Source organism: Corythoichthys intestinalis, chromosome 17 (genome assembly GCF_030265065.1).
Source record: "Corythoichthys intestinalis isolate RoL2023-P3 chromosome 17, ASM3026506v1, whole genome shotgun sequence".
In the NCBI taxonomy this organism is placed as follows: domain Eukaryota; kingdom Metazoa; phylum Chordata; class Actinopteri; order Syngnathiformes; family Syngnathidae; genus Corythoichthys; species Corythoichthys intestinalis.
This window is the reverse complement of record NC_080411.1, coordinates 45,953,114-45,969,083: the sequence shown is the minus strand read 5'-3', so window position 1 is coordinate 45,969,083 and position 15,970 is coordinate 45,953,114. Positions and strand designations below refer to the sequence as shown.

The window sequence follows — 15,970 nt, the reverse complement described above, 5'->3', positions numbered from 1 at the left end:
CACCAGCCACCGCTGCAACCCCACAACCAAGACGGCACACCACGGGACCACCAAGGCCAATTTGGCCCGGAGTAGAACAGGGTCCCCACCCAAAGTGGTCGACTCCCCGCCGACCCACCGGCAAGCGACACGCGCCGGAGCCCAAGTGAATACCCGGGCAGAAATGAGAGAGGAAGGTGAAAGCAGGAGAGCGCAGAGAAGTCGCAGCGGGGCGCGCGGGACCGGAGACCCGATCCCCCCCTAACCCCGCAACCAGCAGCCAGGTGGTGGTGGTGGTGGGGGGTCGGGGGCCATGCCTTGGGGAAAAAGTGTGGGACCCACCAACCACCTAGAGCCAGGCGGTTTCCCGAAAACTGACTGACCATGTCGGTAAATTCGGTTATTTAATGAAATGAAAAATTAGAATCTTTTCAGCTCGCTTTGACAATGTGTTGTTTGCAGGCATGAAAATCTCTCACCTTTCGGCGAAATTCGCCGTTTTGAAGTAAAAAAGGATGACCTACGTGAATTGTGTAGATCCGAGGAGAAATGTTTTAAGGGGGGGGGGGGGGGGGGTCGGGTGTAGGCATGTGCCGGTTACCTTCACGGTTTACCATGCTATTAAAACGTCGCGGTTACAAAACCACTAAAATTTTCCGTCATACAGTAGTACGTAATCGTTATTTTTCATGTGTCAAAAATGCAGCCAGAAGTGGCTTGGCGTGGCAGCGCTTACCCTTTCCCCTGTTTGATGCTGCGTGTGCCATTGACGCTATTCCAGCAAACCGAAAAACAAGCACTCCAAACGCAAGGCGTACTTTTCTGCAATTTATTGATCTCTCACATCGTGGCAACTGAAATATACCAAATGAATACATTTAAAATGTTGTACAATCGTATTTTTCCAAGTGTGAGTAGCTTCAACAGTTTAGCTTCATGAAAAAGTTCGCCAAAAAAACCCCCCACACATTTTCCTTTCAAATTCAATACACAAAGTTACTAAAAACTTACAAAGCAGAATGATAGGCAAGGCTTAGCAAGGAGAGCAACTTCATTGAGGTTAATCACAGCCGCTGAGAGAGAAACAAGTTTGAATGCAGGGGGGAGAAAGAGCGTCAAAGATCGTTAATTACGACAGATGATCTTGTTCAAAGCACAAATTCACGTTCGCTGGAAGAGGAGAGGTCTCACTCCCAATTTTTTTTTAGAGGAATGCATTTGCCAGCATATTGAATTTGGTGAGTAATGGTTTCGATCGTTTTCATATTTTGCGTTATGACAAGTTACTGCCGTTCGTTCCAGCTTGCATTGAACACTGCCAGAGCTAGCCAAATCTCTGGTGAAAAAAATAGCTCCCGTTAAGTTAGCGTCAAGCTTGTGTATTTAATGGTAATATAAAAGCAGTGTTGTCAGTAACGCGTTATGTGAGTAATGCGTAACAGTAATCTGATTACTTTCTTTCAGTAAAGAGCAATCTAACGCGTTCATGTTTCTAAATCCTTAATCTGATTAAAGTTACTTTCCTTGATGCCTGTGCGTTACTATTTTGTTATTGCCCCATAATGTATGTATAATGAGGAATACTGTAGTCATGGGAGTGACATCACGTGTCACATTTTCTAATCGGGGATGGAAAAAAAACAGGTGACGTGTTTTACCATGATGCGTGAGCCGTGAGCGCTGGGAATTTGCGGTCAAAACAACATAGCCTTGCTATCTCGCCAGGATGCAATTAAATAGGCAGGAGATATACTACAAACGGCTGCATTTGCACACTGGAAACACAGCCATTACTTCACATTTTTGTCCAGTAAAGATGACAAAAATATCTCCTTGCGCTGGCTCTAAAAGACTGTTGACCGCTTAAGCATCCAATTCAAGCACCACCTGGAATTACAGCACAACAGGTAACAAGACAGCCAGGACTTTTTGATACTGCTCGTGCTCAATCCTCTGTTCAAGCTCAGTCGTTGTTGAGGGTTTTGAAAGCTTAGGTTTAAAGAAATTCTAAATATCCATCTTGCCTCCTCAGCTGTAGTTTTGGCTAAGCAAAGCAAACGGCTGTCTCTCAGGTGCTATAGTCACAGGATCTGTTCGAAAAATAATTTGGACCCATTATGAAATACTTTGAAGGATTCTTATTCATTTCATTCATTTTTGTTGTTTTAATGCTCTAAAACTTTTATAGACAACATTTTAATGGTCATATTCAATGGTCTATACTCTATACTTTAAAGGGGAAGTTCAGAATTTTTTACATTAGGCTTAATCTTTGAGTTAGCCTGGGTTCAATTAGTCGCTGGAGTTGATTTGAACAAATTCTGTGCAGTTCGCCAGTTACTTGATAGTTTCAGGGCTTCGGAGTGAGAGCGCGAGTCAATGGTGGTTGAAATCAACTCCTTCAACTAATTAAACCCCTGCTAATTTGAATATTAAGCCTTATGTGAAAAATTAAAATTGTCAAATTCGTCTCATGTTTCGCCGACGGAGGACATTTTGGCAGAACGCCGGAACATATTTCCTCCACACCCTTCTCACCTTTTTAACCCCTGACCCATTTTCATGCCTGTGTTTGGTTATGCTCATCCCCCTTTAAGAAAATCCAGCCAGTGATGCAGGAGCAGTGCTATGTGCATGGACTACACCTAGCAATTAGTATGTCGTGTTATTTTGTATCTGTGTGTGTTATTTCCCTGATAGCTTTTATGATTGTACTATTTTTACCGTTTACGATCAGCTCAGCATTCAGAATCAAGTATAATCCATCAGTGTAGCCTATAGTATGACCGTTCAATGGCCACAGCTATTTTTCTCTCTGTGCTTGCTTTATTCTGTGTCCTTACTGCCATCATAAAATCTTAAATGTTTCATTGGCATAAGAGAGCATTACTGCTTAAAGTGCATGTGACACAAGAAATTAGTTTATTTCATATTACATGTGGTATTTTATGCTCCTGAATGAAATGTTTGTTTTTGCACTGATGGTTTATGGCTTTTTAATGTTCTTTCTTTTGTAGTTACTGTTTCTTCCTGCATTTTCTTCTGTCATTTGTCTGTTGGTTTGTGTGCTATGGACTCCCCATGTGATTCCTGAATAAAGATCATACACATATACATACATACATATACAGTGGTACCCCGATATACGATCACTTCGACACACGATATTTTCGACATCTGATGTAAAAATTGACTCGCCATTTGTTTCTACATCCGAAGACATGCTTGAAATACGCCGTTCTATGACAGTGCTGCAGTTTCTTTGTTTTCCCGCAAGACGAACGCATGGCGGATTTTCTTGTGAAAGAAATCAACATGGGTTCCAAGAATGTTGGCACAGGTGGTGAAAAAAAGGAAAAAGGTGAGGCTTACCATCGAAATGAAGATGGAAATTATAGACAAATATGAGCTAGTAGTGTCTAAAATGCAGATGTTAAATGTTTTGTCACAAAAACGTGTATTTGTTTATTAATAAAATTATATAAGAATTCGCATTTTAGAGTGAATAAGGAATGAGCCATCTGTGCAGCAATGCGAGACGGACATCGTTTTTTTACTTGTTTCAGCTGTACAAGAAAATTGAAAATAAAACATGATTAAATGTGTGGCAACAGACTAAAGTATTTAATCTCTGTCTGCACCACGCTACAGATGCATAGCTACCTGCCGCACCTGTCCTTAATGTCACCTGATCACTGGCTTGCCAAAGGAAAAAATGTTTGCGCCCAATACTGGTTGCTCTTTTTGACGCTTCCCCTGTGTCTCTTAGGCCCGCCAGGTTTTCCCCGAGGTCCTAACGTCCTTCCCATTACATAACTTTTTTTTTTTTAAATTGAAGATTTGTCTGCAAGCCAGATGCCGCCGTCAAAAGAGCCATATCTGGCTCGTGAGCCATAGGTTCCTGATCTATGCCTCCTCCATGGTGATATTTTTTTAGCACAAACATATCTATATGAACTGCTGTTATAATTATACTGTAAAATAGCCCATCACAAAACCACATTAAAACAAAGAAATACAAAAAAAATTGAATTCCGGCGAGAAAAAAAAAAAAAAAGACAGAAATGAAGCATAATTTGTCCAAAGAGCATGAGTGCCCTCTCGTGGGGAAAATAGTTAATAGTTTTTAGTAAATAGTTAATAGTGAAAGTGAAAAGTTCTTTTCGTAGTTAATCTTATATTTAAAAACTGGGAAAGAGGTTAAAATCCACGCTTTCGAGTCATGTTGAGGGCAGCGCTCTATGTCAAATACTTAGTTTTTTACGGTGCTTTAAACACGCCACGTGATTGAACAGGCTGGCGTGATCATGCAACGGCAAAATGTAAAAAATCAGTGTTACTCATTATTTGAGTATTCTTTTCACCAAATACTTTTTTTCTTTTTACATTTTTTGGATGACTACTTTTACTGAGTAATATTATTTTGATGTAACGCTACTCTTGAGTAAAATTTTTGGCTACTCTACCCAACTCTCCCCATTAATGTGTTTGGTGTAAAGACTGGGCTCCAGACAAGCATTTTTTACTAGGAGACCCTAACTTAAAATTTTAGGGGAATAAGCAGAAGATTCAGGGGCGCACGCTGTAAATCAACATGCAAAGTTTTCCTCTAATTTTCACTGTTTAACCGATAAATACCTTCATCATAAATGCATAAAACTACACACTCATTAATCTATATTTTATCCTCTATCAGTTTTGACATCAACCAGTATGCGTCTTAGAAATTAGGTTAACACGGGAATTTTGTTCTACAACCAATCGGCAACGGATTTATTGATCGACAAATCACCCGCGAGGACACTGGCAGACCACACGCCACGCTTTCTCAACATTGAGGAGGCTATCATTTTAGCAGTGTGCATCCAGCACATACTTTACGATACCTCTCGGTATGATTTCCGGGACATAAATAAAAAAAGAGGGAGTATGGGAAGTTGTCGGCGCTCATGAAAGACCGGGGGCTCACCAGTCCACTTGGGGATGTCCACCACCTCCTCTTTAACATATGAAGAGTCCTCCTCCTCCTTTTTGAGGGGATGAGATTGCTGCTGCTCCTCAATGTGGGGATTCTCAACTCTAATGAAATACTCCTCCTTCTCCTCTTTAATATGGACGAATTCTTCTTCCACCTTGATGTATGGCGACTCTTCATCCTCCTGTTCTTCCATGCGAGCAGACTCCCGGAGTACAGGACGATGTGTTTGACTGACATCTGCAAGACCAAGACTATAATCACACATGGATCAAACCTTGTTTCTTCATTTGCCATATTCAGTATGCAAACTATTTATTGTTTCAGAAATATTCTTCCGTGACAATTTTGCATTTATCCGTATCCTGTTGTCATCCATCACGACACAATGTAATTCAAATCACTTGACATCACATTTTGATAAGACACAAACATTAACCCTTTGATGTTCACTCCAAGAAAAAAACAATGAAAAAATGATTTTTGGGTATTTTTTAAGTTGTTGTGGCACAAGTAACAGAAATAAATTGGAAAAATGTATATGGACTCCCCAGTTTTTTAAATATAGGTCTCTACCAAATGGTTGAGATGTTGCTCGATGGTAAAATTACCTAATACATAATTGTGAATGAGTATTGACAAATAAATGGATCATTTAACACCTAGAAATATGAAAAAAGGAACTATAAAATGTAGAAATACCAGGAAACAACTCATGTCAAATTTTATTTCAACAAAAGACCTTTGGTCCATTTTGGCATAAACACAACATGGAGTCTTAGGCATTTCTTAGCCATTTCCCACAGTCAAATCAACATTGAAAGACCCACGAGTGTACCCAAAGAACTTAATAATGTTCTTGCTTTGAAAAAAATCAAAAACTAAACATCTCTCAAACAAAATGCCTTAACACAATAATGACCCATGGAAACATTGGCCACTTTATTTTTGATGATATGCTACAAAACATTCTCTCTCACCCAACAAGTACAGAAAACATTGCACTTCCCGCATTTCCATCTTGACACACCTTTTGGGCAGAGGCTGCACCGCCCCCGATTGTCAGTGTGAAGTGGCCAATGTCCATAGTTGTCGTAGCGCACATCTGGTTGTGGGGTTGTTGGGGGCAAGCGCTTCTTCTCACAGGACATATTTGGTGGACTGGCAGACGGTGGTCGGCCTACTCTGGATGCTGGCTTGTTGACTTGTTTCAAAGTGTGGGACACAGCCAAGCGAAACATTTTCAGAGGAATTGGTTTTTCCTTCGGAAGGCCACAGTCTCTCTTGTAGACCAGCCAGGAATTGAAGATGCAGAGATCTAGGGCGTATCCAAACAGGGGGAAGTACCAACGGGTTGACTTGGCTGGGGTCTTGTATAGGTGAACTAGCATGTCGGAAGGATCAATGCCACGTAACAGCATGAATCTCCTCTTTGGCATGATGTCAGCAATCACGTCAAAACGTGATGCAGGGCACCGGTAGTCTGCTATGGTCGGAAATTGAAGAATACCCATGAAAAATAGCATACCCAGGAAATCTTCAATCTCACTAGGTTTGTGTTTGATGGGATCCCCCAACTTCTGGGCAGAGTACAGGTTGGTTTGAAAAGCAATATGTTGAATCATCCCATCAGTGAAGAGCATTTTGAAGTACTGGAAGAGTGTCTTGACAGGATCTGGGGATGCAAAACATGAATCAGGGACCTGGAATTCCTCAATATCTACATGCTTCTAGATCCTCCTGGCTTCTTTTTGTTTCTTTTCTGACGTTTTCTTCTTCTTTGACACCGGGGTTGAAAAGGGAGCCTCATCCACCTCTTCTTTGAATGTTTCTAGGGTATTTTTCCTCTTTGCAGATGTGCTTTTAGAGGGCAACTCTTCATCTGAAGATTGAGTGCAAAGATCCCCGATCAACTCTACTTATTTGGGCAGAAAATCAGGATCCCCTACTGTGTCATCATCACTCAGATCAGCCTCAGAGTCTTGAGGATCTTCTGGTACAAAGGCCAGAAAATTCCATGTTCTTGAAACATAAAAACATTTAGCATCCATCTTTTGAATCTAATCTAAAAAAATAAAATAAAAAAAATGGAAGGCTAAAAATTTAATCATGCACCATTTTATATAAATGTATTATCATTATATAAGTGACATATTGACAACAATGGATTAACAGAAGTATTTATATTTCAATAAAATTAGCATAAATTCACCGTAGTAACCATATGGTTGAGCTGTCACTCCATACCAATTTTTACCATCAAGTGACAACTCAACCGTTTGATCAAGCACATTCATGAAAAATTATTTGACCCTTATAATGTGGTTTTATCTTGTATTAAGTTACATGATTCTGTAAAGTAACATGTTAGAAGAGCAAATATGTTGAAAAAAGGAATCTACCTGTCATATTGTAGCCAAAAGTTGCCCACATGTCAGGAGTGATTTTTCTGTTGAAACCTTGCTAGCAGAAGGATGAGTGAAAACTCATACCAACGAAAAATACAGTGGCCTCTAGTGGATTTTTTATGCACAGCATATCTCAACCAAGTTGTAGAGAGGACACAATCAGGTTGAGTTCAGTTCAACACATTATACCATAAATATAGGGACACAAAATGTGATCTACCAAATTGTCGAGCTAAACATCAAAGGGTTAATGGGGGAGGGGGTCTGAGTGTCCTTCAGGTCTGAACATGGGGGTTTGATCTACTCCCATTATGGTTGTTCATTATGTTTTATTTATTAGGAGAAAACGGTTATCAGAGGGGATTAAGCGGAAGAAAGGATGCAGACAGAAGTGGAAACAACAACAAAAAACTACATTATTACCAGTATTGTTAAAATCGGCGTTAGAATATAACAGCGTTATTTTTTTCAGTCATGAGTCTTCTCTTCCTTTCGGCTTTTCCCTTCAAGGGTCACTCACCACAGCCAATAAGTTGTCTCCGTCTTACCCTGTCCTTTGCTCTCATACCAGCTACCTTTATGTCCTGTTTAACTACATCCATAAACCTCCTCTTTGGTCGTCTTCTAGACCTCCTGCCTGGCAAATGGAAATTCAGCATCCTTTTGCCAATATACACTGCTGGCCAAAACTATTGGCACTCCTGCAATTCTGTCAGCTCAATTTCTCACAAAAAATGATTGCAATTACAAATGCTTTGGCATTAATATCTTAATTTATTTTGCTTGCAATGAAAAAACACAAAAGAGAATGGAAAAAAATGGGTGAAACACGGTAATATACAGTGCCTTGCAAAAGTATTCGGCCCCCTTGAACCTTGCAACCTTTCGCCACATTTCAGGCTTCAAACATAAAGATATAAAATTTTAATTGTTTGTCAAGAATCAGCAACAAGTGGGACACAATCATGAAGTGGAACAAAATTTATTGGATAATTTAAACTTTGTTAACAAATAAAAAACTGAAAAATGGGGCGTGCAATATTAATCGGCCCCTTTGCGTTAATACTTTGTAGCGCCACCTTTTGCTCCAATTACAGCTGCAAGTCGCTTGGGGTATGTTTCTATCAGTTTTGCACATCGAGAGGGTGACATTCTTGCCCATTCTTCCTTGCAAAACAGCTCGAGCTCAGTGAGGTTGGATGGAGAGTGTTTGTGAACAGCTGTCTTCAGCTCTTTCCACAGATTCTCGATTGGATTCAGGTCTGGACTTTGACTTGGCCATTCTAACACCTGGATACGTTTATTTTTGAACCATTCCATTGTAGATTTGGCTTTATGTTTTGGATCATTGTCCTGTTGGAAGATCTGGAAAATCTCCGTCCCAGTCTCAGGTCTTGTGCAGATACCAACAGGTTTTCTTCCAGAATGTTCCTGTATTTGGCTGCATCCATCTTCCCGTCAATTTTAACCATCTTCCCTGTCACTGCTGAAGAAAAGCAGGCCCAAACCATGATGCTGCCACCACCATGTTTGACAGTGGGGATGGTGTGTTCAGGGTGATGAGCTGTGTTGCTTTTACGCCAAACATATCGTTTTGCATTGTGGCCAAAAAGTTCAATTTTGGTTTCATCTGACCAGAGCACCTTCTTCCACATGTTTGGTGTGTCTCCCAGGTGGCTTGTGGCAAACTTTAAACGAGACTTTTTAAGGATATCTTTGAGAAATGGCTTTCTTCTTGCCACTCTTCCATAAAGGCCAGATTTGTGCAGTGTACGACTGATTGTTGTCCTATGGACAGACTCTCCCACCTCAACTCTGCAGTTCATCCAGAGTGATCATGGGCCTCTTGGCTGCATCTCTGATCAGTTTTCTCCTTGTTCGAGAAGAAAGTTTGGAAGGACGGCCGGGTCTTGGTAGATTTGCAGTGGTCTGATGCTCCTTTCATTTCAATATGATGGCTTGCACAGTGCTCCTTGAGATGTTTAAAGCTTGGGAAATCTTTTTGTATCCAAATCCGGCTTTAAACTTCTCCACAACAGTATCTCGGACCTGCCTAGTGTGTTCCTTGGTTTTCATAATGCTCTCTGCACTTTAAACAGAACCCTGAGACTATCACAGAGCAGGTGCATTTATACGGAGACTTGATTACACACAGGTGGATTCTATTTATCATCATCGGTCATTTAGGACAACATTGGATCATTCAGAGATCCTCACTGAACTTCTGGAGTGAGTTTGCTGCACTGAAAGTAAAGGGGCCGAATAATATTGCACGCCCCACTTTTCAGTTTTTTATTTGTTAAAAAAGTTTATATTATCCAATAAATGTTGTTCCACTTCACGATTGTGTCCCACTTGTTGTTGATTCTTGACAAAAAATTGAAATTTCATATCTTTATGTTTGAAGCCTGAAATGTGGCGAAAGGTTGCAAGATTCAAGGGGGCCGAATACTTTTTGCAAGGCACTGTAACAATGGACAACAAGGAGTGGTCAAGATTTTCTTTCTTAAATATTTACCCTTTGAAACTTTTTTATTTTTTCCAAATTTTCTTTGTTTGGATCGATTATCATCTAAAATATAGATGAAAATGCAACAGTAACAAAAAAAATACAATTAAACGATAGTTATGAGGTGGATATCCTTGACCTATTTCCAGACACTATTTTTTTCATCGTGATGTAATTTGTAAGTTTAAAAAATAATTCACTCACATATTTTAAAGTCGTGTTTTTTAAACTAAATGTTAGACATCAATAAATGATTCTAAGCTAAAAATGATAGCCATTTGAAAAATAATTACAGAGATCCCTCGTTTCTCACGATTATTGGGGACCAGAACTCGTCGCGATAAGTGAAAAAACTGCGAAGAAGCCCGTCAACTGATAGTGAAGTCTATGACATTGTCTCATTTTCATTAGCCTCTATGTAGTCATACTAATGTTTTACAATGTTTAATATAGATGTGTGTCCTTATTTTGTATGTCTTTCCAGAAAACAGAATTGGATGTTAAAATTCCTGTGGTCACGTGCAAAAGACTTCTCGATGAATGTTGGTGGTGAACATGGGGGAACTCATTTGTGGGGATGCATCATCAGTAGTGGTCCACTGGCCCTGGGTGTTTCGGCCTTCGACACTATACACCCTCTCCAGAGGCGGCCAGCTGCAGGATGATCAGCCCTGAGCTTGCGTCCCAAGCCCAATCAGCCAAGACAGTCGCCTTGATGCAATGTGGCAAAAAACCCCAAGGGGACTATGCATGGCAGGGGTGTCCAGTTCCCTGAGCCAGGCCAAGGCTGACTGCATACCTCCTGACACACTACCTGGGGGCCCAGCTTGGGTCATTCCTCTTTAGCCATAGCCACTGCTTCTGACACAGCTTTAATCGCTGTGCGTTGGCTCTGGCCCCTGACTCCCTCAGGAGCTTTGTGTTGATGTTCCCACAAAGCCTCTGCACCCAACTTCCACTGGGTGGACTTCAGCGTTCCAGCCACGCTGTTGAGCTTCAGCGGCTAGCTCGAAGTACCGCAGGTGTTTCTGCTCACATGCCTCTTCTATGGAGTCCTCCCATGGTACAGTGAGTTCGATGAACTTTAAGCCTACGTCGTGTCGATGACCGATAAACATCGGTGAAAGGAACTGGAGTCTCATATGCAATCAACACGCAGGTGTGCAGAGTGCACGCAACACACACAAACACACGTACACGCGATAAATCGCAGCCGGGAAAATTACCGCTCATTTTTATATACCGTGCGATAAATTGACTTATAGCGTATCTTGACAGGCTTAGCTGTCTTGTTTATTTGTCACATTTTTGAAACTGAACATTTTCTTGTCGTTTTTTTTTTTTACATTGTCAGACATCCTAAGACTTAAGAGTGTGACAATATCTCGATACAGCGATATATCGCGATATTTTGCAACCCGATCGGTTATCGATATGCTCCCGCCAAGTATCGATACTTTTATTTGACATATTGGCCATTGGATGCTGTAAACTGCTCAGTGTTTGTTGAGCAATTCCTTGGCGGTCCATTAGGGGCGCTCAAGAGTGGTGGTGAAGGTAAAGTGCGCACAAGTTGTCTAGAGAAGTAGAGAGGAAGCTCCAAGTGGGTTGAAAAAAATTTAAAAAGCTTCGTGGGAACGGTGGCGGAAAAAGTGACCAAAATATTGCTACAAATCACACATGTGGACAAACTTTAGATTTTACACCAACAAGAAAGGAAGTAAGGTGAACAAGGACTTTGCTGTATGCAAGAATTGTCTAACAAAAATAAGGTTCACTGCCAGCTGGTGACGAAGTGGACACGGATTTCTTCACTGCTTCACTTTCATCACTTGAGGTAAGAAAAGTTTTGCAATGTAATTGATTTTTTATTTTACATGTATTATTTTGATTACATTTGGTGTTGAGTAATATAAAATAAACCAGGACCCTAAACTGGATGAAAATGAATATCGAACAAGCCTACAGCGCAGGGTCCCCCCAGGATTGATAGATCTAAATTCAAGACTTTTAAGACCTTTTTTAATCCCATTTCAACTGAAAATTAATATTTTTCTCGCACCCATTATTTAGATAATATTGAATCATATTAAAAAAATAAAGCACTGAACATCAAATTTAACCTCAATTACTAAGTGTGTTTGACAAAAGAATGCACATTTACTGAAGATACAATTACCGTAAAACACATTTAAATAAAAGGTCTTTCAGATTTTTTTTTCCCAGGATAAAATGGATTTTACACTATTTTCGTAAAGCAACTTCAGAAATTACATTTGCAATACAACAGGTTTCCCTTTTAAGAGGACCTAGTCAAGGTGGTAGGTTGGTGATTGTCAAGTTGGTCACCTTAACTGTAAAGTGCTTGGGAAAATCTTGCAATTGGCAGTGAAAGTTTACAAAACAGCCACTAAATGGCAGTAGTTTACCATTAATTACCACAAAATAAAAAAGCTAAACATGACCCTTTCCCTTGGTAAATGTTTTTTTCTAATCACATTACAAGAAGTATACAAAACACATGTTAATCCTTTGTTAGCTATTGAAGACATTTGCTTTAATCAGATAGAGAAAATTTTAACTTGATGTATTCAGCCAGCTATAACAGCAGACAAAGAGGAGTATCAATATTAATAAATAAAAGAATCTCATACACATTAAATAGTGCAATTGCAGACCCGGAAGGTAGATTCATAATAGTACAAGCTACCATAAGTAATAAACTGTTCACATTAGTGAACATATATGCCCCAAACAACGAGGAAACACAGTTCTTCCACAATATCTTTGGTAAACTGAGTGACATGTCAGTGAACTCAACAATTATTATAGGAGGGGACTTTAACACTACACTTGATCCAAGTATAGATAGCTCCAATTATAAACTCACTAAACAGTCACAAACTGCAAGAACCATTAGGAAATATATGGACGATTTTGGCTTAAGTGACGTCTGGAGAGCAAAACATTTAACAAAAAGGGAATATACCTTTCAATCCCTAGCCCATGGTTCGTGCTCAAGAATCGATTTTTTTCTAGCGAATAATTCCGCTATTAATAATATTTCGCCAAGAATACATCCAATAATCATCAGTGATCATGCACCAATTTCTTTAGCCCTTAAAACTGACTCCCGCACGATACCCCACGCAACCTGGCGCTGTAATGATTCCTTATTAGATGACCCAGCATTTGATACATTCGTTAAGAAAGAATGGAAAGACTTTATGTAACTTAACGATTCCCCAAACATCTCACCGTCATTGCTTTGGGAAACAGGAAAATGCGTAATTTGAGGCAAGATTATCTCATATTCATCATATTAAAAAAAACAAGAACAGAAGTTGGAAAACGAATTAGAAATGAAAATCAAACAACTGACGGAGGAATTCGCCAATAATCCCACAGACAATACCACAAAAGAACTTTTCAGCGCCAAAGAACGGCTCAATAGTATTCTGTCTAAAAAAACTCAGTTTCTGTTACAACAACTACGATATACCAATTTTAGAGCTGAAACGAATACTCGAGCAACTCGAGTAACTCGAGTTTAAAAACTGATCCGAGTAATTTTATTCACCTCGAGTAATCGTTTATTTTGACAGCTCTAAGCATCACGTTTTGCTCGGACTACTTTTAATGCGGGACAACGCGCTGATGTCACGTGCGTAGAGGAAGAAGCAAAAAAAAAAACTTACTGCAGCCGACAACCGCTACAAACGACGCCGACGTTGCTAAATACTAGCCCGCTCATGCTACGTTAGTTGCAGGTGGCGTCCAGTGAGTCTCATAGAGATCACATGTATGTTGAACTAGATGCGCAATGACAGACTAGGCCGCGTCTGGGCAGCGTTAGCAAACAGCCGCCATCTTAAAGCAGTAGAGCGCTAAGCGCTAATAAAGAGCGCTAAACGCTAATATACTGTATAAGATTAACGTTACTGTCACTACTAGCTCACCTTACGTTAGCACTGCGGAGGGCTAGGTTTCAATTAATTAAGACCGCTTTCGATGCGTGGCTAACGTGTCTTACATACAGGCTATAACATAACAGAGCGTTGTGGAGTGATGAGCGTGTCAAATAAAAACTCAATAATGCTAACTATCAATTTTAGCTCAGTAATCATTGCTGGATAAAACACCAAGTAGCACTAGTCCCTGATGTGCTCCAATACAGCCTGTATCATACATTTATTTTGAACAGTGCAAAAACTCAAAATCCTATCAGGACTTACAGTTTAGACTAACTTAAAACTTAACTAGAACTTAAAAATGGCTTGACACAAATAGAAATTTAATTGAAAAACGTAGGAAAAAATCCTAACTTTTAAGTGATGTGTGTTATCAAGCGTAAAGGCATTTTTAGGTGTGTTTATATATATATATATATAATATATATATATACAGTGGTACCTTTACATACGATCGCTTCGACACACGAACTTTTCGACATCCGACGTAAAATTTGACTCGCCATTTGTTTCTACATCCGACGACATGCTCGAAATACGACGACAATGGCAGCACCGCAGACGAATGCACGGCGGATTTTCTTGTGTGACAAATCAACACAGGTTTCAGAAAAGGTTGGTACAGGTGGTGAAACAAGGAAAAAGTTGATGCTTACCTTCTAAATGAAGATGCAAATGACAGAAAAATATGAGCGTGGGGTGGGCATCCGTGAAATGGCTCAACAATACATCTCCACGGTCCTCCTCCGACCATCGTTCGCCAGTCTTTATAAGTTAAGCTGACAACCCTTATTGTGGTAACATCTCCAAAGAAATCGCCAGCTTCGCCACGTTTTCATCATTTCTTTCACAACTTATTCAACACAAAACGCCTGCTGTCTGCCGCAATTGACGGTGTTCTCAAGAGAACATTCAAAGTGAAAGTGAAACTCAAGCTCACCGGTCCAGGCACGTCAGCCCCGCGGTGCGTTCAGGTACACAAAAAAACGTCCGTCTTATTAGAACCCGATTCGTTACACAATTACAGGAATTATTATTATTCTTTTTATTATATTATTCCCATTTTGATTTATAATTTATTTGTTTTGCTACGTGTAATTGCCATTTGTAATAGCACCAGCAGTATTTTTTAAGGATTTAGTGCAGGTTTTTGGGCTGTGGAACGAATTAATGGAATTATAATGTATTCCTATGGGAAAATCCTGCTCGACATACGACCATTTCGACTTACAAACAAGGTCCTGGAACGGATTAACTTCGTATGTAGAGGTACCACTGTATATATATATATACTTTTTAAGGGGGGTGCATGCGGCAGCCATGGTGCCCTCCCAGGTCCGCCCGGCCGGAGCCGCGTCTCCCTGTACCGGGTGCCTGGGAGGTGCCCTCTGGTGTCATGCCGCGCGCCCCTCCTGGCCCGGGGGTGGGTTGTGGGGGGCGCGCTTCCGTCCCCTTGGTCTGCTTCCGGCCCTGTCCGCCTCCCTGGGCCGCGGCGGCCGCTGCTGCCCCCCGGCCAGCGGGGTCGTTGGCGGGGCCTCTTGGGGCCCGCGGGGCCTTGGGTGAGGCTTGCTGTCCCTTGCCGGTGGGGTGGACGTCCCCTGGTCGCCGGCGCTTGGTGTGGCGCCTGCTCGGAGTGCGGGGTGGGTGCTCGGTGGGGGGGGGGGGCGGTCGCGGAGGCGCCGTGGGTGGTCTGGGGCGGAGATTGATCGGGGCCCTGACGCCTCTTCTGCCCTGCGGCCGGTGGTTCTGGTGGACGGGGCCACGCCCGCGGGAGCCTGCCTCTTAACTCACGCACTTCCTGTTGGGGGTGGGGGTACCTCACGGCTGCCTCCTCACCACAGGCCCCGCCATCTCTGCACCTTTTTTAAATGCACCACACATCATACTCCACAGGAGAGCTCTGGCAAAGGGCGGTGGGACGGGCGGCTGGGCAGAAGCTCCATGCTGCGGTCCCACTGCCCCAAGCCAAGCTCTCCTATTTTAATGCATACATTGCACTACCCTCCCCTCACACCCCCATCACGGTGCTGGGTGATGGCTGCCAGTCGGGAACCTGGCAGCCACAGTAATAGGGTGGTAGGTGGGTCCCACACTTTTTTATATGGCGTGGCTCCTGGGGTGTGGCCTC

The 15,970-nt window shown here is 41.5% G+C and overlaps 2 protein-coding genes across 4 annotated transcripts in view; both read right to left on the bottom strand.

Moving 5' to 3' along the window:
• LOC130905658 (gastrula zinc finger protein XlCGF17.1-like) overlaps window positions 1-15,970 on the bottom strand; it is a 36,751-nt gene that overhangs the window by 1,432 nt on the left and 19,349 nt on the right. Inside the window, exon 2 of one of the 2 annotated variants that reach the window (XM_057819244.1) lies at window positions 4,949-5,194. The exons of the other annotated variant lie outside the window; for it this stretch is intronic. Coding sequence (XP_057675227.1) covers window positions 4,949-5,194 — 246 coding nt within the window. The remainder of the gene's footprint in view (window positions 1-4,948; window positions 5,195-15,970) is intronic. 2 annotated transcript variants of the gene reach the window in all.
• Window positions 5,254-7,601, bottom strand: LOC130905659 (uncharacterized). 2 transcript variants are annotated; one of them, XR_009061133.1, is made up of 2 exons: window positions 7,357-7,601; window positions 5,254-6,976 (listed from the first exon to the last, which is right to left on the bottom strand). XR_009061133.1 is itself a non-coding variant. In XM_057819246.1 (2 exons), exons 1-2 carry the CDS (start codon window positions 7,385-7,387, stop codon window positions 5,914-5,916), a joined length of 747 nt encoding a protein of 248 aa, XP_057675229.1. In that variant the 5' UTR covers window positions 7,388-7,601; the 3' UTR covers window positions 5,254-5,913. The 2 variants fall into 2 exon arrangements, 1 of the variants encoding a protein (XP_057675229.1); XM_057819246.1 differs by having other exon boundaries at window positions 5,254-6,629.

Excerpts from the sequence above, each read along its gene's own strand:
- LOC130905659 (XM_057819246.1), bottom strand. The coding sequence starts at position 7,387 with ATGTGGGCAACTTTTGGCTACAATATGACAG. Across the intron at positions 6,630-7,356 it reads TTTTGGCTACAATATGACAG|ATCCTGTCAAGACACTCTTC; the intron begins GTAGATTCCTTT and ends TTGCATCCCCAG.